General features: G+C 37.1%; 1 protein-coding gene across 3 annotated transcripts in view; it reads right to left on the bottom strand.

Moving 5' to 3' along the window:
* The window catches only part of ATP8B4 (ATPase phospholipid transporting 8B4 (putative)), a 413,855-nt gene that overhangs the window by 116,644 nt on the left and 272,363 nt on the right, over positions 1-24,848 (bottom strand). For all 3 annotated transcript variants that reach the window (XM_043989130.1, XM_043989132.1, XM_043989131.1), the window contains 2 exons: positions 16,097-16,185; positions 10,493-10,689 (listed from right to left, as the gene is read on the bottom strand). In XM_043989130.1, coding sequence (XP_043845065.1) covers positions 10,493-10,689; positions 16,097-16,185 — 286 coding nt within the window. The remainder of the gene's footprint in view (positions 1-10,492; positions 10,690-16,096; positions 16,186-24,848) is intronic.

Raw genomic sequence — 24,848 nt, 5'->3', positions numbered from 1 at the left:
CAGAGAGAAGGGCTTTACACAGAGGGTATAAATATAAATTGTCTTTGATGTGATGTGATGATACCAAAAAAAATTTTAAGGGGTTAAAAAGGGATTCTATGGGGAGGAGAGGAGAGGTGGAAGGGGATGAATTATATCATATGAAGAAGTGAAAAAAAAAACCTATTACAATAGAGGGAAAGAAAGGAGGGGTGAACATTGTTTCAACCCTATTCCCATTAGATTTGATTCAAAGAGGGAATAACATATACGTTCATTGGAATAAAGAAACTTAACTCATTCTTTAGGGAATCCAAAGGGGAAGGGAAAGGGGGGGAATGATAGAAGGGAGGAAAAAAGCAAGGGAGAAAAGGGTAAAGAAAAGAGAGGGGGGTGATAAAAAGGGAGGGCAGATTGGGGGAGGCAGGGGTAAGAAGTAAAATGTCGGTGAGGAGGAATAGGGTGAAAGAAGGGGGGAAAGTACAAAGGGGTAAATAGAATGGAGGGGAATAGACAGTCAGTAATAACTGTGAATGTGAATGGGATGAACTCTGCTATAAAGCGGAAGCGAATTGCAGAGTGGATTAAAAACCAGAATCCTACAATATGCTGTTTACAAGAAACACATTTGAAGCAGAGAGATACACACAGAGTAAAGGTAAAAGGCTGGAGCAGAATATATTATGCTTCAGCTAAAGTAAAAAAAGCAGGGGTAGCAATCCTTATCTCAGACAAAGTGCAGGCAAAAATAGATCTCATTAAAAGAGATAAGGAAGGAAATTACATCTTGCTTAAAGGTACTATAGATAATGAAGTAATATCAATATTGAATATGTATGCGCCAAGTGGTATAGCATCCAAGTTCTTAAAGGAGAAGTTAAATGAGTTACAAGAGGAATTAGACAGTAATACTATACTAGTGGGGGATCTGAATCTCCCCTCTCAGAATTAGATAAATCTAGCCAAAAAATAAATAAGAAAGAAGTGAAAGTGAATAGATTACTAGAAAAGTTAGACATGATAGATGTATGGAGAAAATTGAATGGGGATAGAAAGGAATATACCTTTTTCTCAGCAGTACATGGCACATTTTCAAAAATTGACCATGTATTAGGGCACAAAAGCATCATAGTTAAATGTAGAAAGGCAGAAATAGTAAATGCATCCTTTTCAGATCATGATGCAATAAAAATTACATGTAAGAAAGAGCCAGGGAAAAGTAGAATGAAAATCAATTGGAAACTAAATAATTTCATTCTAAAGAATGAATGGGCCAAACAAGAAATCATAGAAACAATCAATAACTATATCCAAGAAAATGACAATAATGAGACAACATACCAAAATCTATGGGATGCAGCCAAAGCAGTGCTTAGGGGAAAATTTATAGCTCTAAATGCTTACATGAATAAAAAAGAGAAAGAGGAGATTAATGAATTGGGCATGCAACTTAAAAAGCTAGAAAAAGAACAAATTAGAAATCCCCAATTAGACACTAAATTAGAGATCCTGAAATCAAAGAAGAAATTAATAAGATTGAAAGCAAAAAAAACTATAGAATTAATCAATAAAACTAAGAGCTGGTTTTATGAAAAAACCAATAAAATAGATAAAATATTGGTTAATTTGATTTTAAAAAAGAAAGAAGAAAACCAAATTACAAGTATCAAAAACGAAAAAGGGGATGTTACCACCAATGAAGTGGAAATTAAATCAATAATTTAGGAATTATTTTGCCCAACTGTATGCCAATACATTTGACAATCTAAATGAAATGGATGAATATTTACAAAAATACAAACTGCCCAGGTTAACTGAAGAAGAAATAAAATCCTTAAATAAACCCATATTAGAAAAAGAAATTGAACAAGCCATTAATGAACTCCCTAAGAAAAAATCCCCAGGGCCAGATGGGTTTACGGGTGAATTTTACCAAACATTTAAAGAACAATTAATTCCAATATTATACAAATTATTTGGAAAAATAGGTGAAGAAGGAGTTCTACCAAATTCGTTTTATGACACAAATATGGTGGTGATACCAAAACCAGGCAAAGCAAAAACAGAGAAAGAAAATTATAGACCAATTTCCCTAATGAATATTGATGCTAAAATCTTAAATAAGATATTAGCAAGGAGATTACAGCAAGTTATCACCAGGATAATACACTATGACCAGGTGGGATTTATACCAGGAATGCAGGGCTGGTTCAACATTAGGAAAACTATTAACATAATCAACCACATCAATAAGAAAACCAACCAAAATCATATGATTATCTCAATAGATGCAGAGAAAGCTTTTGACAAAATACAACACCCATTCCTAATAAAAACACTGGAGAGTTTAGGAATAGGGGGAGCTTTCCTTAAAATAATAAACAGTATCTACCTAAAGCCATCAGCAAGTATTATATGCAATGCAGATAAATTAGAGGCCTTCCCAATAAGATCAGGGGTGAAACAGGGATGTCCATTATCACCCCTATTATTTAATATTGTACTAGAAATGTTAGCTTTAGCAATCAGAGAAGAGAAAGGAATTAAAGGAATTAGAACAGGCAAGGAGGAAACAAAACTATCACTCTTTGCAGATGATATGATGGTATACTTAAGGAATCCTCAAGAATCAACTCAAAAATTACTTGAAACAATTAACAACTTTAGCAAAGTAGCAGGATATAAAATAAATCCACATAAATCATCAGCATTTCTATACATGACCAACAAAGTCCAGCAGCAAGAGATAGAAAGAGAAATTCCATTTAAAGTAACGGTAGATAATATAAAATACTTGGGAGTCTACTTGCCAAGACAAACCCAGGAACTCTATGAACACAACTACCAAACACTCTTCACACAAATCAAATCAGATCTAAATAATTGGAAAGATATCAATTGCTCATGGATAGGCAGAGCTAATATAGTAAAAATGACAATACTGCCTAAATTAATTTACTTATTCAGTGCCATACCAATCAGACTACCTAAAAATTATTTTATAGAGCTAGAAAGAATAATGACAAAATTCATCTGGAAAAACAAAAAATCAAGAATATCCAGGGAAATTATGAAAAAAAATTCACAGGAAGGTGGGTTAGCGGTCCCAAACCTGGAGCTCTACTATAAAGCAGCAGTCATCAAAACTATCTGGTACTGGCTAAAAAACAGAGTGGTAGATCAATGTAATAGGCTAGGCTCAGGAAATGCAGTAGTAAATCACACTAGTAATGTAGTGTTTGATAAACCCAAAGACTCCAGCTTCTGGGATAGGAACTCAGTATTTGACAAAACTGCTGGGAAAACTGGAAGATAGTATGGCAGAAATTAGGCATAGACCAACATCTTACACCTTATACTAAAATAAGGTCAAAATGGATACATGATTTAGACATAAGAGGTGATACCATAGGTAAATTAGGAGAGAAAGGAATAGTCTACCTATCAGATCTTTGGAAAGGAGAACAGTTTTTGACCAAACAAGAGATAGAGTATATTATAAAATGCAAAGTGGATGATTTTGATTACATTAAATTTAAAAAAATTTGCACAAACAGAAGCAATGCATCCAAAATTAGAAGGGAGGCAGAAAGCTGGGAAACAATTTTTGAGGCCAGTACTTCTGATAAAGGCCTCATCTCTAAAATATATAGGGAACTAAATCAAATTTATAAGAATCCAAGTCATTCCCCAATTGAGAAATGATCAAAGGATATGAACAGGCAGTTTTCTGATGAAGAAACCAAAGCTATCTATTCCCATATGAAAAAATGCTCTAAATCTCTAATGATTAGAGAGATGCAAATAAAAACAACTCTGAGGTACCACCTGACACCTATCAGATTGGCTAAAATGACAAAAAAGAAAATAATAAATGTTGGAGAAGCTGTGGGAAAATTGTAACACTAATGCATTGTTGGTGGAGCTGTGAACTGATCCAACCATTCTGGAGAGCAATTTGGAATTATGCCCAAAGGGTGATAAAGCTGTGAATACCCTTTGACCCAGAAATACCACTTTTGGGTCTTTTTTCCAAAGAAATCATGGAAGGTGGAAAGGGACCCACATGTACAAAAATATTTATAGCTGCTCTTTATGTGGTGGCAAAGAATTGGAAGTTGAGGGGGTGCCCATCAATTGGGGAATGGCTGGACAAGTTGTGGTATATGAATACAATCGAATACTATTGTGCTGTAAGAAATGATGAGCAGGAGGAGTTCAGAGAAACTTGGAGGGTCTTGTGTGGGCTGATGATGAGTGAGATGAGCAGAACCAGAAGAACATTGTACACAGTATCATCAACATTGAGTATTGATCTACTGTGATGAACTATATTCTTCTCACCAATGCAATGGCACAGAAGAGTTCCAGGGAACTCGTGATGGAAGAGGATCTCCAAATCCAGGAAAAAAAAAAAAGAACTGCGGAGTATAGATGCTAAATGAACCATACTATTTCTTTTGTTTTTGATGCTATTGTTTTTTTTTCTATTTTGAAGTTTTCCATCATTGCTCTGATTTTTTTTCTCTTATGACTAATGCAGAAATAGGATTAATGTTTTTATGTGTGTGTATGTGTATATATATATATATATATATATATATATATATATATATATATATATATATATATATATATATATAACCTATATCAGATTACCTGCTGTCTAGGGGAAGGGGGAGGGAGGGGATGGAGGGAGAAAAATCTGAAATTGTAAAGCTTGTATAAACAAAGGTTGAGAACTATCTTTACATGTAACGGAAAAAAAATAAAATACTTTATTAATTAAAAAACATATTTCAAAGTACAAAATGGGGTGAGGATAGGATAGAGGGCAGTTTGACAAAGATCTGAGGGAATTTAGGTCAAAGTGTATCAATAATACTCTATGCCACATTATTGCCCCCCAAAAAAGGAAACATCATCTTTAGCTACATTGAGAAGCAGAGTTTAGAAGTAGGGAGGGATTAGTCCTATTGTACTCTGCCCTGGTAAGACCACAACATGAGTATTGTGTTCAGTTCTGGGTTCCACAGTTTAAGGAAGGATATTGATAAGCATAGAATCTCTAGAGAGGAGAACCAATTTGGTAAAGGTCCCTAAGATCATGCCAATGAAGGAACTGGGGCAGGGGGAGGTGTTTGGCCTGGAGGAGAAAAACCTTTTGGGGAACATGATAACTGTCTTGATTTATTTGAAGGGCTGTTATATGGAAGACCAATTGGACTTTTTCTACTTGGCTAAAAAGGGCAATGCTTGGAATAACAGATGAATATTGCAAAGAGGCAAAATTAGGTTTAATGTCAGAAAAATTTTTCTAATAATTAGAACTTTGCAAAAGTAGAATGGCCTGCTTTAAGAGGCAGCAGGTTCCTCTTCATTCAAAGTCTCCAAACCAAAGCTGTAATATCACTTGTCAGGCATATCACAGAGGGAATTCTTGTTCAGGTATAGGTTGGATGAGAGGGTCTCTGAGATCCCTTCCAATCTTGAGATTCTATATCTGTGATTCTGTGGGAGCTCATACAAGTCCTCATTTTTCCCATCTGTAAAACTCTCTGCAACTTACATAGTCATAGAGAATTACCAAGATCACTGAAAAGTCAAATGACTTGCCAAGGGTCACATAGACAATCTGTGTCCAAGACAACACATTACTCTGCCTTCCTGGCTTCAAGGACAGCTCTCTGTCTCCTATTCCATACTGCCTCTCTAATTCTAAATATCCATTTAAAAACCTGACAACATCATTAGGAGTAGAAGATGAGCTTCTGAGTAGAGTTACCATTAAGAAGAATGTTTTTATACTTGTCACTGTCCATTTGCTTTAGTAAAGTCACAACTAAATAACTTGGAAATACAAAAAACGTTCTTTCCCTTAAGGTCAGGCTAGATTAAGTGGTTTTAAGTGCTGAAAGAAATGGCCTTTCTCATCTCCTATGCCTTTCCAGTCAATAGAGAATCCTGTCCTCTGCTGCTCTCCTTCCAACACCTTCTTTGCGCAATAAATCACTCCCTCATTAAAAAATGCAATGAATGAAAAATGCCAAGTCACTTCAAAGGGGATGTGTGTGCATAATATACTTGCTTCCTGATGACAACACGCACATATGTGTTTGCACATGTTCAGATGGAAAGCCACTAGGCACATTTACTATTCATTTGAGACATAAAAGGAAAAGCTATAAAAGCTGACCATGGTTATTCTGGCAAGGAGCAGGATTTACTACAGATGCTATAATTGAATACAAGCATGAAAAGTCTTTGGAATCAAAGATGAGCCAGTACTAGACAGCTTAAGTAGAGTCCAGTCTGACCACAGCTCCAAAGAGCCCAAAGTAATTTGTGATGAGATAGTCACACACCACTACTAAAAGTCAGTTCTGCACAATTTGACATTTCAGTTTCCTGACTGGCAACCAAACAAGAGGATTTCATATGTTAAAAACTCTCTATCATGATTAAGATTGAAGAAAAGGGGAGGAGGAGGAGGAGAAAAAGGTAAAAATTAACGGAGGGGGACGTAGAGGTGACAGCAACGTTAATATTTAATAGTCACAGGATTTTCATTTGTATAGCACTTTACAATTACAAGGAACTTTAATAGTCATCATCTTGCTTGAGTCCTGTTGGGTGAGTCATACAAGTATCACTATACTGATTTAATACATAGAAAAACTGAGAAAGGTAACACAGCTTGCTTCAAGATCACACAACAATTAAGGCACAGAGACAAATGATCCCAGATTTTCTCACCATGACCATATGACCATGAAGAGAGCTCAGATTGTCTTTTTTTTTTAAGTGAGGCAGTTGGGGTTAAGTGACTTGCCCAGGGTCACACAGCTAGTAAGTGTTAAGTGTCTGAGGCTGGATTTGAACTCAGGTACTCCTGACTCCAGGGCCAGTGCTCTATCCACTTCGCCATCTAGCTGCCCCTCAGATTGTCTTTTAATCCCAAACCCTCATTTTATAGATAAAGAAACCAAGTCCCAAAAAGGTTAAATAGCTTGTTCACAGTCACACAGTTAGTATATGTTAGAAGTGGAATTCGAACTAAGGTAACTCCACTGTACCAGGCTTCAAATAGCTCTTCATGGATTAGCAGGCAAGTCAAAAAACAAGAAATGTTTGGAATGGGAAAAAAATTCAATTTGATATTGAAAGTGGACCCAGAAAAGTTTTAGACGGCATCCCCTTAACAAATAGAGCTTGATGTCTCTATATTCATATACAATGAAGATAAAATATGTATAATTAAGTTACGTAAAATGTTTTCTTTGTTGTAAGTGAAGCACTTACCTACTTCAGTCAGAATCTGAGATGGAGAATCCACACAATTTCTGAACTTGCATTTATTGTCCTGGAAATTCTAACTACATCATCATCAACCATCCTCACCACCACCACTGCCACCACCACCACCACCAGCACCATCATCAATCATCACCATCATCATTACTACCATGACCACCATCATAACTGTTTCCCTTTCCATAGTGCTTTACAGTTGACAAAGTACTTTATGTACAATACCTAGCTTGATTCTTACAACAATCCTGCGTGGTCACTATTATATATAGTGTGTGCCACTGTTATAACCCTAATTTACAGATAAGGAAACTGAGGCACCAGTAAATAAAGTGTCCATCATCACATAGTTCTATATTTTCCCCTGTACCATACTGCCTCTTCAGTATTTTAAAATAATGATAATGTGTAAATTGTTTTATTTTTAAATTGCAGCTAGGTGATACAGTGGATAGAATACTGGGCGTGGAGTCAGGAAGACTTGAGTTCAAATCTGGCCTCAGACACTTACTGTGTGACCCTGGGCAAGTCACTCAACCCTGTTGGTCTCAGTTTCCTCATCTGTAAAATGAGATGGAGAAGGAAATGGCAAACCACTCCAGTATCTTTGCCAAGAAAACCCCAAATGGGGTCAGAAAGAGTCAGACACTATTGACCAACAATAACAAAGCTCTACCTCTTTGATTGAGGCCAGAGAAAAGCACTAAGGAAAATTTTAAGACACCATGATGAGAGAACGTTAGAGATAGAAAGGATCTCAAAAACAGTCTAGAGTCATTTTATAGATGAGGCAACTGAAGCCAAGAGAGGTTAAGAAATTTGCTCAGTCACCCAACTAATTAACCAGTGGCAGAATGAAGACTAGAACTTGAATCACAGAATCATATATTTGGAAGTAGAAGGAATCTTAGAGTTCATCTAGGCCAATCCTTTCATTCACATGGCAGCTGACTAGCATAGTAGAGAGAGTACTAGGCCTGGAGTCAGTAAGATCTGGGTACTAATCTGACTTCAGATACAACTGTGTCATTGTGTCTGTCTCAGTTTCCTCAACTGTAAAATGGGTTGTTGTATATATCAAATAAGAAAATATTTGTAAATATTTGTAAATGCTTAGTACAGTTCCTTAAACATAGTAGACACTCTATAACTGCTAGCTATTAATAGGACTATTTGACAGATGAGCAAATTGAGTCTCAAAGAGGTTAAATGACTTGCCCAGAGTTATATAGGCATAAGGAGCAGAAGTGGGGTTTCAGCTTGGGTCTACTGACAAGAAATGCAGGACTCTTTACATTGAACCAAGCTTCCATTTCATGGTATCCCGATTTCTAGCCTAGGCTTCTTTTTGCTGCATTATAGTACCTTTCTTTGACAATAATAACATGATCCATTTCAACTCTAAGCTTGTCAGTCCAAACCTATACAAGATCAATCATGAAATCAAAAAGAGTTTTGCATTGTATTACTCCCGGTTCCATGTCAACCTAACATTCAGCATGGCATAGTGAAAAGAGTTCTGATTTTAAGTTGGAACACTTGGGTTCAAGTTCTGGCTTCACAGAAGTGGCTACAGGACCTCAGCTAAGTCATTGAACCCCTTTTGAGCTCAGTTTCCTCATCTGTCAAATGTAGACAATAACATTTGTTCCGCTAACCTCTTAGTGGTTATGTTAACAACCAAAAGACTGTGTAAAAGTAATACACAAATACAAGTCAGGTTTCAAGGCAAGTCTGAGGTATTTTGTGTCCTTCCTATGAGTGATTCCATTTTGATGGAGAGAATGCTAAGTAAGATGTGACATGTAAGGGGCAGAGTTAGTATGAGAGCTTTGGAGGGAGATGGAGAAGGAGAGGAAGAAGGAAAGAGAGAGGGGGATGGAAAAGGGAAGGGGGAGAGGGAAAGAGGGGAGGGTGGGAGGGAAAGAGGAAGAGAAAGAGACAGAGAGAGGGGGGTGGGAGTGGGGGAAGAAGGAGGGAGAGAGGGAGAGGGAGAGAGAGGGAAATGGGGGGAAGGGAATGGGAGGGAGAGGGAGAGGGAGAGGGAGAGGGAGAGGGAGAGGGAGAGGGAGAGGGAGAGGGAGAGGGAGAGGGAGAGGGAGAGGGAGAGGGAGAGGGAGAGGGAGAGGGAGAGGGAGAGGGAGAGGGAGAGGGAGAGGGAGAGGGAGAGGGAGAGGGAGAGGGAGAGGGAGAGGGAGAGGGAGAGGGAGAGGGAGAGGGAGAGGGAGAGGGAGAGGGAGAGGGAGAGGGAGAGGGAGAGGGAGAGGGAGAGGGAGAGGGAGAGGGAGAGGGAGAGGGAGAGGGAGAGGGAGAGGGAGAGGGGAAATTTCCGAAAATCTCTAGAAAGGCAAGTCAGAAATTAGGAATATGTTGAAGAGCCAGCTTCTCCTATGTATCTGCAGCTTCCAAAGTCTTTTTCTCTTTCCACATTTGGAGTTTATCCCAAAGAGAATGTCTAGAATCAGCTGTCTTTGTGAAGGAGAAAAAAAAGACTGCCTCTCTTCTTCAAAACTCTTGTACCAATTTCATCCTTTACACATCATGTCACATTCAGCATTTTTTCTGCCAAGTAGGCATCACTAATATACACCTTGCAAAATGCTCCAGGCTTCACCCAAGTCCTGGTTTATACAAATATAAGCTATTATTATTGCTGGTCATCATTATCATCATTTGCTGGGAAGAAGACCAATCTCTAGAGATCAGTGCAGGAGACCTAGAATTTCTAACTTTGAGATTGCACCTATTCCTGATTGGTTTGGATATTCAAGTTTATACTGATGCTCATGTGTTTAAATGAAAAATAATTCTAAAAAATAGAATCAAGTCAATGAGTAAAAGTGTGCTACAATATGAAAACGTAAACATTAAGCAAATTCAAGAGCTTCACCGCCTTGTTTGGAACACTTCGCAGATCAAGTTCAGTGAGAGCAAAGTCACTATCATAATTTTTAAAAATAAACAGAATGAAGTTGTGGTATATGAATACAATGGAATACTATTGTGCTATAAGAAACGATGAGCACGAGGAGTTCAGAGAAACCTGGAGGGTCTTGCATGGGCTGATGATGAGTGAGATGAGCAGAACTAGAAGAACATTGTACACAGTAACAAAAATAAAATAAAATAAAATAAACAGAATGCTTATACAAAACATACAGACATCATTTTTTCACATTATGAAAGGGTCAAGACATCTTACCTCACATATAAGGAAATGGGCACGACAGTATTCAGAATAATAATGTATGACCAAAATGTAAGAAATCCTGAGAAAATGGAATTCTTCACTACTTCAGCTCGGAAAAGGAATGCTCGGAAATGATCCCCAACTTGATGCTCCCAGATTGAATTTCCTATTGCGAGAATAATTCCCATACATACCAGAAAGCCAAAGATCTGAAATTAGAATAGCAGGCTGGTTATGGTTACTTGAAGTTAAATTCCTAGTCATTTTCAAGATTACAAGGGCTAAACAAAAAGCCATGCTTATTTGATATCCTTCCCCCTCAAAAAAACCAAAAAAAAAAAAAAAACCCTTAAAATTGTCATTTGAAAACCAATCTGGTAAAAAATAATTCTTGCTGCTTCATTTAGTGACAATGATGATTTAGTTAATAATCAATGACATGCTCTCTTTACCATATGTTAAAATTTAAAACTGATGACAGTGGGAATAGGCTGCATATGAGCAGTCTGGGAAAGGAAATGAAAGGAGTTTCTCCCCTATTTTAAAGACCAGGTAAGTTCAAGTCAGGAAAAATATTTGGGGCAAAAGAATGAAGACAGTAATGTATGATATGAGTGACAGAATATAGTATTCTCATACTGAGGAAGCATTTTGGCTAAAAGCCCACATGTCAAATTGTTAACAAAGAGCAATAACAAAAGAATTAGAAAAAGAAAACAGAAAAGAAAACATCCATTTTCTTTCATTTTGAGAACTGGGGAAGAATGGACAGCTAAAATAGCACTCTAAATCTGAATTAAAACTCTATGAATGGGTGCAGCTAGGTGGCGCAGTGGATAAAACACCGGCCCTGGATTCAGGAGGACCCGAGTTCAAATCCGCCCTCAGACACTTGATACTTACAAGCTGTGTGACCCTGGGCAAGTCACTTAACCCTCATTGCCCCACAAAAACAAACAAACAGAAGTTTATAAATCAAGCAATCAATCCACAAGCATTTATTAAGCACCTAATATGTGCCAAGCAGTGCGCTAAGTGCTAGGGACACAAATACAATGTATGAAATAATCTTTCTTTGCAAAGGAGCTCACACTCTAATGGGAAAGAAAACAAGGTCTTGGACCTTGATGTGTAAAGTGAAAATGAATTTTTGAAAAGTCAAATCAGATATTGCAATAGGCAATCGCTCTCAAAAAATTTTTAAAGTAACTTCCTTTATAAATACTTTAATCAGTGACCTCATCATTGTAGATGCTCCATGTATCTATACAGATCAGAAAGCTGACACAGCCTTCAAGAATGAAAGGCCCCTGTTTCAATGAGGCACAGGACATGACACCAAGAAGACATGAGACCAAATCCAGCCCTTACATTTACTAACTGTGTGAGCCTGAGCAAGTTTCTTAATCTCTAGGAACCTGTTTCCCTATCTATAGGGGGTGGGGAGAATTGGACTAGATGACTTCTAAGTTCTTCTCTACCTCTAAATCTATAATTTATAGCCAATAGCAAGCATTGGCTATAAAAATAGACACCCCCCCCCAAAATAGAGATCTAGACAATGATGCACAGCATCCATTTATATAAGGCAATAAATCATGACCCTATGATCTAAACTTATTGTCTTAGAAAGTTTCCTGAGGCTCAGAAAGGATAAATAATTTGTCCATGGCACAAAGCTAAAAAGTGTGAGGGGCCAGGCTTGAATCCAAGTCTTTTTGGCTCTAAATCCAGCACAATCTCCACTAAACCACATTTACTTATAATTATAGACAAATGGCCAAATTAGCTCTGCCCATCATTTGAAATTATTGAAAGTCACCATTAATTTGAAAGGTTTGAGAATAGAAGGACCATGGGCATCCATTGATGTAAAAATTTTAATTTTGAAATAAAAATGTTCATCCTACTATATTCATTTTCTTTGGGAATAGAAAAAATTTATTATGTAAATTGGCATAGTTTGGTCACTCAAAGTCTTCTTAAATTCCAATCCTTTATAATCCATGTCAATTTACATACAGATTTGTCCTAAGCAGGAAAAACAGAACAAAATCATAAATTCTTTAAAGGTACTTCTAAGACCTTTTGCTTTTTGGAAAACTGCCTCCAATGACTTTGAAAGACAGAAAAAATAATAAAAGTTGCTTCCCATTTGGGCAGCAGATGATTTATTCTGCTTATCTTGAGTCAAAGCTAATAAACTTAATGGTTTTTAATGGCCCTAAATAGTGCTCAGTATTGGGCAAAACTCTCTTCATCATTTTCAGAGAGACGTGCCTATCTGCAAACTGGTACGTTTCCAAATATGAAACATGTCATGTGCACAGTAAAGGAAATTCAGGGTCAGATAATGTGAAAGTTTGTTAACAGTCTGTGGTGTCTGAGATATACATGCATAATAATATTAGAAAACATGTTGTTTCTGGGATACATTTTAAAGAGAAAGATTTTCTAATCTTTGTTATTCCCAAGAAATAGTCTATAAAATGAAGGAAAAGATCACAGAATCTCAGAGATGAAAGGCACCTGAGATCATCTAGTCTGATCTATGCATGAACATAAATTAATTCTGTAACATGGCCAACAAGTGGTCTTGGCTTGAATACTTTCACTACAGGGAAACCTTCTACCACTTAAGGCAGCCAATTCCACTTTGATAATAGTTCCAAAAGCTATGAAGTTTTTCCTTATATTGAACCTAAATCTGTCCCTCTGTACCCTTCGTACATTGTTCCTAAGATTGCTCTCTGTGGAGAAGCAAAACAAATTTAATGTCCCTTCCACATGATAGCCTTTCAAATATTTGAAGAGCACTACCATAAACCCACCACCCACAAGTCTTTTCTTCTATAAGCTAAACATGCCAAATTTCTTCAATGGATCCTCACATGGCAGGAATCTGAGGCCCTTGACAATCTCGGTCATCCCCACCCTCACTCCAAGATGATCTGCAGCATATCAGCATCCCTCCTAAAATATGACATCCAGAACTTAACATAATAATCCAGTGTGGACTAGGGCAGAGCACAGTAAAACTATTATTTCCTTAATCCTGGACACAGTGACTCCCTTAATGCAGCCAAAGATCACATTAACTTTGGCCACCATATCTCACTGTTGACCCATACTGAGATAGAGTCCAATAAAACCCTCAGATCTATGTCAAATGAACTGCCTTCTTACCACACTTCTCTCACCTTGTACTTATAAGGTTGATTTTTGAACCTAAGTATAAGACTTTACATTTATCCCTAGTGATTTGACCCAATGTTTTAGAATAGCCAAGACTGTCTTCCATCATGACTGTGTCATCTAAAATGTTTGCCCTCTCTCCTAATTTTTCTGAGAATCCTATGGTCATAGTCTATTTGGTTTAACAGTGTTGCTGTGCCCTTTAGAAGACATTAATGTGGACTTTCTTTCTGAGTTTATATCTAATATAATGAGTTCCAACACCTTAAGATAATATTCTTGGAAGATGATCATGACTAATGTAGAGAGACTTATCTTCTTTGTTTTACAGAAACATATTTAAATGTCCCCATTTCCATTCCATCATTGAAAAACGTTGTCAGTGGGGATTAAAAGTAAAGAGGCTTGAGTTAACTATACAAAAAATAATGTGTGTTACTTTAAAACAGAAATGAATATATCCCAAATCTGATTAATGTGTTGAAATAATTGGGACCGGTTATTGAAGTTCTAAGAAAAAATATTTTCTGGTTTGATCCAATTCCTCATTACTTGGTATAAGATTCCCTTATAGAGAATAAATTACTGGATTTGGAACCAGGAAGAGCTGGATTCAAAGTCTTTCTCCAACACTTACTAACTGTGTGACAAAGGTCACAAAGTGATTGAAACTCTCTGAACTTCGAATTCCTCATCTAATAAACTGCGAATAATAATATCAAAAAGTTATTGTGAGGTTCAAATGAGATAACATCTTCAAATGCTCATATACTCAAATTGAGCGGTAATCTCACTGATTTGGAAGTACTTTCCAATGGTGCAGATCACACCCCATCTGTGTGTGCAAATCTTGACCATGTCTTCTTGTAATTTTATAAAACTAACATACAAATTATATATTATAAATTATGACATTACTTTTATTAAGGTAAGTTAAAATTGTATTATTATTTCCTTCCCCACATAGTCAAATGTATCAGTCTGCTACAGTACAGCCAAGAATCAGAAGGTATGATAACCACTACCTAACTAATGAATGGCCTTCATTCTTTTGGTGGTTAGAGACTAACACCCCCTCTGTTGAAGATGACAAGAAACCATTTGGCATTTATAAAAAAAATGTCTAATAAAGAGTCCCTGAAATAATCGGGTGTAGTCTTTCCAAAGTTATTTTTAAATTATAATCTCTTATAGAAATATTAGTTATTCCTAATAATAAAGTAAATATTGATTTGATCAAATGGATTGTAGACGGCAGATTAAGAGCAAGAGTAGATTAAGTACCTCCCTTCACTGCTCTGTTTTGAACTCTTTGCTCTGATTCCATATGCTCACCAATCAACAGGTGTTGACTAGCTTGATCATCTACTCTGTGTAAGGTATTGTGCTAAGTACTGTGAGTGATACAGAGCATAGATGCTCCAGAAAATTACTGTCTAGCTTGTAACACAAGTCAACAAAATTACATGAAACATTAATTACCAATAAAGCATATCCTACATGATGTCTATTTGCAATAATTTATAACCAAACTCCAAGTAACTCAAACTCCACTATAATGTTCTTGTGCTCTATGCCCAGGCTATTGTAACCCCTGCTCCCCACAAAGGGCAGCTAGATTCCTACTCCCTGTGGCTTGGTATGACCTGACTGGCTCTTTCTCCCTTCCTGGAAAGCCCTTCTTCATTTCTATGGAAGTATTTCCTGTAATTCTGTTTCTCAAAAAGTTGTGTTTTCATAGAACCAATTAACAACATTGGCTAAGGTGAGCTTTTGATTATCAAATGAGAGCAGAAACAATAAATTGTTATCAGTTCAGAGAATGATTCAATATGATTCAAATCAATTCAATAAACATTTATATTCTAGGCATCCTGCTAACTACTGGGGATACAAATAAAAAGAAAGATAGTCCCTGTTCTCAATGAGTTTACAGTCTAATGGAATGGAGAGATAACTATGTGGATTCCAATGCTTTGGGAAGACTTCTTGGAGGAAAAGAAACTTTGTTTACCCGGATCTTTGAAGAATAGGAAGGATTTTAATTGAAAGAGGGAATAGGACATTCCAAGCCAGGGGAACAGAATTCTTAAAACACAGAGATGGGAAAGATACCAAAGGGTCTTTGTATCTGTGATTGAATTTTCTAAAACTATACTGGCATGCAGAGAGGTTGAAAAAAAAAACAACAAACACTTAAAGCCACTCCCAACCAACCATCTATTGCTCATCACTGTGACAAATTCCATAATCTTTTTTCTTAATTTGTTGTAGCATGTAAAACACAGGATTTCTGTTCCCCAAATTCTAAACCCATATCCCTCATGGAAACCTCTAGATTTCAAACAGAATTTCTATAAAATTAATATATTAGAATTTTAATACTCAGCACTATTGCTTAACTTTGTTATCATAACTTACCCACAATACTAGAGTATTCATTAGTCGGTCAATACTTGTCCTTTTAAATATAGTCCTACCACTGTTCTGCATTAGTTTAGTGTCAGGACCTGAAAAAAATTAAAAAGCTTTAAACTGATTATTAACAATTATTATAACTAATTTATACTAATACATTTATCTAAAATATTTTTACAGAATGAGTTTAACTTTAAAATTGAGAGTCTATTCAAATTAATTTCTGAGTGTCATTATCAACATAGAACAGTAATTTCAGGGTAAGTCAAATGACCAACTGTCCTCTGTCACTTGACGCAGATGTCACAGATAATTTTTTTTCTTAAGTTATAGCTAAAGGTCTTGAGAAATGTTGTTTCAGTTTCCATGGATGAATTAAAGATAGGTTTTGTTTGTTTGTTTGTTTGTTTTCTTTGAGTGAAAAGTTCTCTTTGAGTCTAATGAAGACAGTAAAATTGAAGGACTTAAGATGGTGACTTACGGAAATGATAAAAAGATATGGGGGCAGCTAGGTGGCACAGTGGATAAAGCACCGGCCCTGGATTCAGGAGGACCTGAGTTCAAATCTGGCTTCAGACACTTGACACTTACTAGCTGTGTGACTCTGGGCAAGTCACTTAACCCTCATTGTCCCCCCAAAATAAAAAAAGATACAAAACGTAATAAGGCCATAGTAATAAAACAGAAAAGAAGAAAATAGACCACTTAGGGAAAACATTAGTGGAGAGTTTATATCTTGTTCAACTTATCACAGGAATATAATAAAACATTTTTGTGAATCATCTTAATTGTGGGTGGAGTCATCATAAATTCAGAAGAGGAGTGAGGCTGGTAGAAGAAGTGAACTAGAGAAGCCAGTGCCAGTTCAGATAAAGGGAAAAGGCATTGAAGGTGGGAAGAAGGATCACTAAGGAAACTAGCCCTAATAACCAGACCAGAAGCTAAATTAGGCGGACAGAGAAGAGGAGCCAACAAGAACTCCCATCAATGTATTTGAAGATGGACAGCACTATAGACAGAGGCAGTTGTAAGCCAATGCCAATTCAGATAAGCAAGTATAGAACGGCAAATGGACCTAAGATGCCCCAAGCTCTGAATAGAGACACTGTAATAAGACTAAAACAGTTCCAATAAGCCAGATTTTAAAGCCAGATCCTGGAACTGGCCTGTCAGAACACAAGCATGGAGAAGAAAGAGTTGGGATAGGTCACTACGCAAGGAGACAGGGCCCAGGTATGCATTCCTCAGAGTGTTAGAAGCCTCAGTAGGAGGCAGGGTCAACTCAACAACTAGGCACCAAAACTATAAAAGGCCTGAGATAAACATGGTCTTTAATGTCTCACTGAAGCCTTTTAAAGTCCACAAGAGAGGAAGAATACAATTCCTGATTAAGGATCATGCTTAGAGGAGAGACTTACTGAAATTTGAACCCACAGAGAATACCAGGAGATTGAGATAGAAGCCAGAGAATTAAGTGGAAGATTAGGCCTAATATCATCAGTAAAAGTGGCATCTAGTCTCTAGAGGGCATAGTACCAAACAAGGTATACCCACCCCCACCAAAAGTGCTGCAAGGGATTGGTCCAAGATCCCCATACCAAACTAAACACTGCAATAAACAGTAGAAGATATAAGTAAATTGAAAAAAATACCAAATACAATTAAGAAAGTCTAAGAATTAGGAGTTCAAGAGATACTCAGAAAAAGAAAATAACCTAACTCATAAAGAGTGCATAAAAGTAGGGGAAAGTCTAGGAATTAGATTTCTTCACAAATTATTAAGACCAATGAGTACCACTGGGAAAGAAAATTTAGTACTGGACAAAAGAAAAAAAGATGAGTCCTGATGATTGGTGACTCCATTATAAGGGATATACAGTTAGCCCTGAGTTGGCTTGACTTGGACAATTGAGGGTTATGCTGTGTTGTTTAGAAGGGTATCCAATGTGTGACAGAGAACCTAGGATTTCCTAAACCTGACAATTAATAGCCACTCCTAGAAATTCATAGGAGAAAAAAATATCAGCAAAAAGAAAATTAGAAAGCTGCTCATTAAATCTCTTGCTCAGGCAAGAGACTGGACCAGACTTCAGGGCACAGGTGCCATTTTCATCACACCATTAATCAAATGTTGAATGGATTCTAGAAGAAAGGAGGACCTAGAAAGGCGTTTAATTAAGAAGATACTTTCAGCGCTCACTTTGGTAGCATATATACAAACACTCGAACAATACAGAAATAAGCTCAGGCCTTGAGCAAGGATTGCATGAAAATTCATAGTGTTCCATATGAAAAAAAGAAAAAGAAAGAAGATGTTTTTCACAGAACAGGGTTTAGATTTCTAGGACAGGGCTTAAGACAAAGACTCTTAGCAAAAATGAACTACTACTACTGACTAGCACTTATATACCACTGAAAAGTTTGCAAAACACTTAATAAATGTTATTTCATTTGGTCCTCACAACAACCTGTTGAAGTAGGTGATGTTATTATCCTTGTTTTATGATGAAAAAACTGAGGCCAGGAGGTGTTAAGTGACTTGCCCAAAGTCACACAGCTAATAAGTGTCTGAGGCAAGATTCAAACTCAGATCCTTCTGACTCCAACTCCAACGCTACCGCCATTTAGGGATAGTAAGATAATATTTGCCTGGAGCATTGAAGATCCCTTCAAGGGGACTTTAAAAATTACCAAGAAGGGGGGAAACTACCTGCAAATAACCATTAAGTCAGATACTTTAGAAAGGAGCAAAGATGACATAGGAAGAAGAATATAAATAAAGAGGTTTAGTAATTCACAGGAGACACTATCAGCAAGGACAGCAATAATAAACATGAATTCATATAGCTATACATTATAAAGAGAGAGAGAGAGAGAGAGAGAGAGAGAAATAGAAATCTTAATTTAGAAGGCAAATAGATCTCAAATAGAATTGAAACTTGGTGACATGTAAACCATGACTGAAGTGATATGTAATCCCGAACTTCTCACACTGGAAGTCCACTCTTCCCCTAGGGCCCTTTTCTCTGATTGGCTGGTTCTTCCCAGAACCTCCACTTCAAGGAAATCTACCAAAGAAGTCATGTCTTAATTCCTCTCCAGAAATCCATTTCTGATTCTATGATACGATATATAGGGTTTCTTCTCCTTACCCCTTTTCAGTTTCCTTTTCTGTGCTGTGCTGTCTTCCCTCGATAAAAGGAAACTCTTGGAGGACTTTATTTATGCTTAGATGTGTATTCATGGTCCTTAGCACAGCCTGGTACATTGTTGTTGTTCATTGTTTTTCAGTCATGTCCTACTTTTCATGATCCCATTTGGTGATTTCTTGGCAGGGATACTGTAGTGGTTTGCTATTTACTTCACCAGCTCATTGAACAGATGAGGAAAACAAGGCAAACAGGGTCAAGTGACTTACCCAGGGTCATACAATTAGTAAGAGTCTTGAGGCAGAATTTGAACTCACAAAATGAGTCTTCCTAACTCCAGGCCCACTCTATCCACTGTGGAAATTCATTTTGATTTGGGGACCCTACCTTTAGGCTGAGATTAGAAAGCCTTAGGCCCTCAGGGTCTCTCCCCCTCCTCCTCAGCTTCAGCTGAGCGGAAAAAGCCCGTGGGCTATACAAGATGCCAGGTCAGACAGCTGGGGGGGGGAAAAAAAGCCCCCAGCTCCCTCCGACCTGAGCGGAGTTATCTGAAGGATAGCCTGTGCTGAGGCATGAGGTTCGAGAGCACACCGCGCCCCCCCCCCCACCACCACCAGCTGCAGCTCTGGCTGGTGGATTAGCTTGGTCTGTGGGGGCGAAGGAAGCCCTGAGATTTGAGTGGAGAGAAGAAAAGGTATATATAGACCTGGGAGTGAGACAGGAGGGGGGAAGACAGACTAGAGGATGGACGAAGGACGGACTAGATAAAGAGACAAGAAGAAGGAGGGGCTGACTAGAAGGGAGCCCAGACAAGGACTGAGGAGAGTTCGGTTTGGAAAAGGAGAGACGGGTCTGACAAGGTTACAGGCCTTAATACAAACCAGGGAAAGTGTAACGTGCCCTGAGGCCGGAGGCGGCTAAGGCCCTTATTGTATTCAAGAAGTTCAAAGCGCAGCAGGTATGAAAGAGACAGTGGAAAGAGACCGCAGGAAAGCAGTCAGGTTGTACACTTTATTTCCCTGTATTCCTAATTTGAAATAGTATCTCATAAATAAACTCTGCTTTGATTCTTTAGTTAAGAGCCTTCTTAATCTTTAGTCTATCAGTTTGGGAGCAGTGTGGTGGAACTTTATAAATGGCCCATATTAAATTAACGAAGTCAGATAGCCAAATAGTCAAAAGTCCCCAGTCTAGTCATCCATAGTTTAGCCCCCCAAAATGAGCCCTAGTTAACAAAATATTCTAACATTTGAATGGCGACCACGAAGGGACTTATGGCCCAATTATAATTTTTCTAAATTTATCATTTTTCATATAATTATAATTTTTCATAAGTCCAGTTATAATTTTTCCAGGTTATAGTTATTAATAATTAATTTTTACACCACTTTGCCACCTAGCTTAATAAGTGTTTGTTGACATGACTTGCAATAAGGAAGACCTTATTCAAGAAACGAGAGGGGAAAGAGACAATAAAGTTTGACATGAATATCTTCTTGAGATACTTCTTTGGGAGAATATATGAAGGAAAAAGGGGATTCACAGTAGAAAGCGCTTAGAAGGTCACTGGAAGGACAAAGAAAAGTACAATAATAGGGAGAATATTATACAAAGTACCCAGTTAGGAAAAGGAACTGGGTGATGAATTCTAAAGTTATTAAAGTGACAGTCATAGATTCTCAACTGAAAAGATTTCAGAAGCATCTAGTCCAACCCTCTCATTTAATGGATACAGAATCTGAGGCTCAGAAAAGTTAAATGACTTTGCTAAGGTCACAGATCTCATAAGTAATGGGGCTGGGATATGAATTGATGTCCTTTGGAAAAGATAGTAAAATGCACCAGGAAGCAGGATAATCTGGGTTCAAATCCTACCTCTGACACTGACTGTGTGACCCTACGCAATGGACTTTACATCTTTTCTTATCTGTTCTCTCATCTATAAAATGATGGTGTTAGACTAGATGTCCTCTGAAATCCCTTTTAGCTAAAAACATGATCCTCTGAGTCCAATTCCAGCACTCTTTCCATGGGAGACTTCAACTCACCAGGCCTGTGCCAGAAGTTTGTCTGTGAAGCTGAAAAACTGATGCCTTTCCTGAATGATATTTTCATCCTTCAGAAGGTAGAGAATATAACAGAAACAAATGCAATTTTATACCTCAGTTCAATTAGTAGGAACTAGTTGCTGAAGTGGCAATAATAGGGACTCTGGGAGGTTACTATCACATCATCTTAGAGTTCTCATGACTTCTTAGAGATCATGATAATAAAAGAGGAGGGTGCCAGATGTTATGTGATCAGGCACCCTAAGCTTCTGGGGAAATCGATTTAAAGAGTTCAAAGAAAGGAGGAGTCAAGAAGCATGAAGAATGAAATTTTAATTATGTAAACACATCATGCTGAAAGATTGAAAAAATGGTACAAAGAGATTAGAATGGCTCTAGAGATATTTCATCAAACTCATTTTAAAAAAACCATATAGGACAAGATGAGTTTATGGGTAGATTTTTTCAAAATTTCAAAGTAAAAATAATTCCCAGAGTAATAATAATTAACATTTATATAGAGCTTTAAGTTTTGCAAAGCACTTTTTATATATTATCTCATTTGATCCTTATAACTATATAGACTACTTCCAACTAGAAAAGAAAATGAGACACTACCCAATTCTTTTTATGAGGTAAATAAGGGCCCAATTCAAAAAACCTAATGAAAAAGGAGAGAGAGAGAGAGAGAGAGAGAGAGAGAGAGAGAGAGAGAGAGAGAGAGAGAGAGAGAGATAGAAGGGAGGGAAAGAGGGGGAGAGAAAAAAAGGAAAAGGAAAGAAAATGGAAGGCTAATCTCATTAAATGAATATAGAGTTACTAAAAACATTAGAAAATTTTTAAAAAAACAACACGTTAAAACTATAATTCATTACAACCAACTAGGATACTAGGAATACCAGGATGTTTCTTTATTAAGAAGTTGATGTTTATATCATATTAATTAGAAACTGTAAAAATCACATTATATATCAACTAACTGCAGGAAACACCTTCAATAAAATACAGCATTTATTCATGATAAAAACACCAAAAACAATAGACCTCAGGAATTTTTTTTTCTTTTCCCAATTAATTGGCATCTTCCTGAAATCTGACATCAACTGAGAAATTATTAGAAACATTTGGGGTATGAAACAAGGATAGACACTCTCACCACTTCTATTAGGCATAGTATGAGAAATACTAGCAATAACAGTGACGGGAAAAATTAATGGGATTGACATAGTAAATAAAGAGATCAAATACCATTATTATTTGCAGATGATCTGAATGTTTCCCTAGAAACATTATTCTCAACAAAAATTGGGACAATAAATGATGTCAGCAAAGTTGCCAAACACAAGATAAATCTGTAAAAATCATTTGCATTCTGATACACTGTCAACAAAGACCAAGAAAACACTATTTAAAAATAAACTCCATTTATAATAGTGACAAAAATAAATAAATGACACCCAGATAAAAACATGAACTATATAATGATAATTATAAAATTCTACTGATAGAAATAAAGATCTAAATGATAAGAGTGAAATTCATGGTTCATGGATAGGTCTAGTAAATATGGCAAAATAACAATACTGCCCAAATTAATTTATACATTTAATGCATTACCAATGGGTTTTTAGTAGAACTCAATAAAACTATAGCACCAAAAGCTGAACCTGTGACTTTATAAACAAAATGTCTGTGGAAAAACAAGCATTAATCTGGGAGAGAAAAAAAAACAAGTGGATGAAAATGGACTTGAACTTTCAGAGGTCCCATAAGAATGTCAGGAATGTTAAAGCCCTCAATGAAGCTGAGTCTTGAAATGAATGCTAAGGTGAAACAGAAAAAAAAATTTTAATTATATTCTGAAGAAAAAGGAGGAGGAGGAGGAGGAAGATGAAGAGGAGAAGGAAGAAGATGAGAAGGAAGAAGAGGAAGAGAAGGAAGAAGAAGAGGAGGAAGAAGAGAGGGACAGGGAAGACTGAGAGGAGGAGTACAGGGAGGATGGGGAGGAGGAGGAGGAAGAGACAAAAGAATGCAGGAGCTCAATTTGGGGTAAGATTGAATGGTGCTAACAGGTAAGGAAAGAAAGCAAAATTATCTGGCTCCATTTTTTTTTCCATTTCAGGCTTGGAAATATAGAATTAAAGTGGTTAACAGAGAATTGAAACCCAAGATAAATGAGACACAAACATACCTAGCTGAACTCAAAGAATTCAGGTTACCAGGAAGAGTCAAACTATATTTTAAAATACTGAAAGAATTTTCATACATGATTGCTGAGCCACTATTAGTGATATTTGAAAAACTGTAGAAAAAGACAGATGTGTCACAGACTAGAGATGAGCAAAAGGAGATTGTGAATTCCTTAAACTAAAGGCTAGTGAACTTTACTTCAATTCCTGACAAAAGGGACATCTTATGAGCACTTAGAAAGGGGAGTGGTATTCACTAGAACTAACAGGGGTTTATTAAAACCAAATCAAGCCAGGCTAACCTCATTTCCTTTTCTAAAAGGGTAATTAGAATTACTCATACAAAGATCATCTGAAGGAACCTCAGAATGTTTATGCTGGAGAAGAGAAGAATGAGGGGGTCATGAGCTGTCTTGGAGTGTTTGAAGGGCTGTCATATGAAAGAGAAATTAGATTTGTTTTGCTTGGCTCCATAGGACAAAACTAGAAGCAGTGCACAGAAGTTGTTGAGAGACATGTTTTATCTCGATTTAAAGGAATACTTCTTGGCAATTGAGTGGTCAAAAAATGAAATGAACTTCCTCAGGAGGTAGTGCGCTCCTTATCACTAGAATTGTTCAAGCAAAGCAGGAAAAAGGAATCCCCATTCCTACTATGTGCAATATGTTGTTCTGGGCACTGGGGGTATCAAAACCAAGACCAAGATAACATATGCCTTTTAGATAATGTGTTACTTATTAAATATCACCTTAAAGAAGATAAGAATTATGGGAAGCCTAAGCAAGAGGGGCAATGTTTTCTAGGAATGAGGGATTAGTCAATGAAAAGACAGAGGGTGAAAAGATAGATTGCCTGGAACGTTTGGTAGTCCAGTTTAACTGAACACATGAGGTAGAGCAATAGAGAATGTCTTGGAAAAAGTAGTTTGGATCCAGATCATGGAAAGCTACCAGGCTGAAGAGTTTGTGATTGAGCCTAGAGGCAACTAAAAGGGAATCACTGAAGATCTTTGAGCAGGGGAGCAGCATGGTCAGACCTGGCCTCAGTTCCCTTGTGTATAAAACAGAAGAAAAGAGGAAGGTAGGACTAACTGACCCTCTCCCCTGCCCCATGCTTGAGGTTGATGAAAGTTTCAAACATGAAATTTCACTCTATTCTAGAAAGTCAAGTATGTTGTAAGCCTAACTCTTTACATCGGATTACCACTTTCCAGCCATCTCCTCAATGCTGCTTACAACCTAACTATGTGTGTGGAATTCTGAATATAATGTCAGACTTGATCAATGTGCTGCCAAGTTTTTCTGAGCTGAATTCTTTCCTCCTTTTTTCACTTTTTTATTTTAAATTTTGTTTCAACAAACATTCATTT

The sequence above is a fragment of the Dromiciops gliroides genome, chromosome 2, assembly GCF_019393635.1.
Source record: "Dromiciops gliroides isolate mDroGli1 chromosome 2, mDroGli1.pri, whole genome shotgun sequence".
Lineage (NCBI taxonomy): Eukaryota > Metazoa > Chordata > Mammalia > Microbiotheria > Microbiotheriidae > Dromiciops > Dromiciops gliroides.
This window is presented reverse-complemented; position numbering and strand designations above follow the sequence as displayed.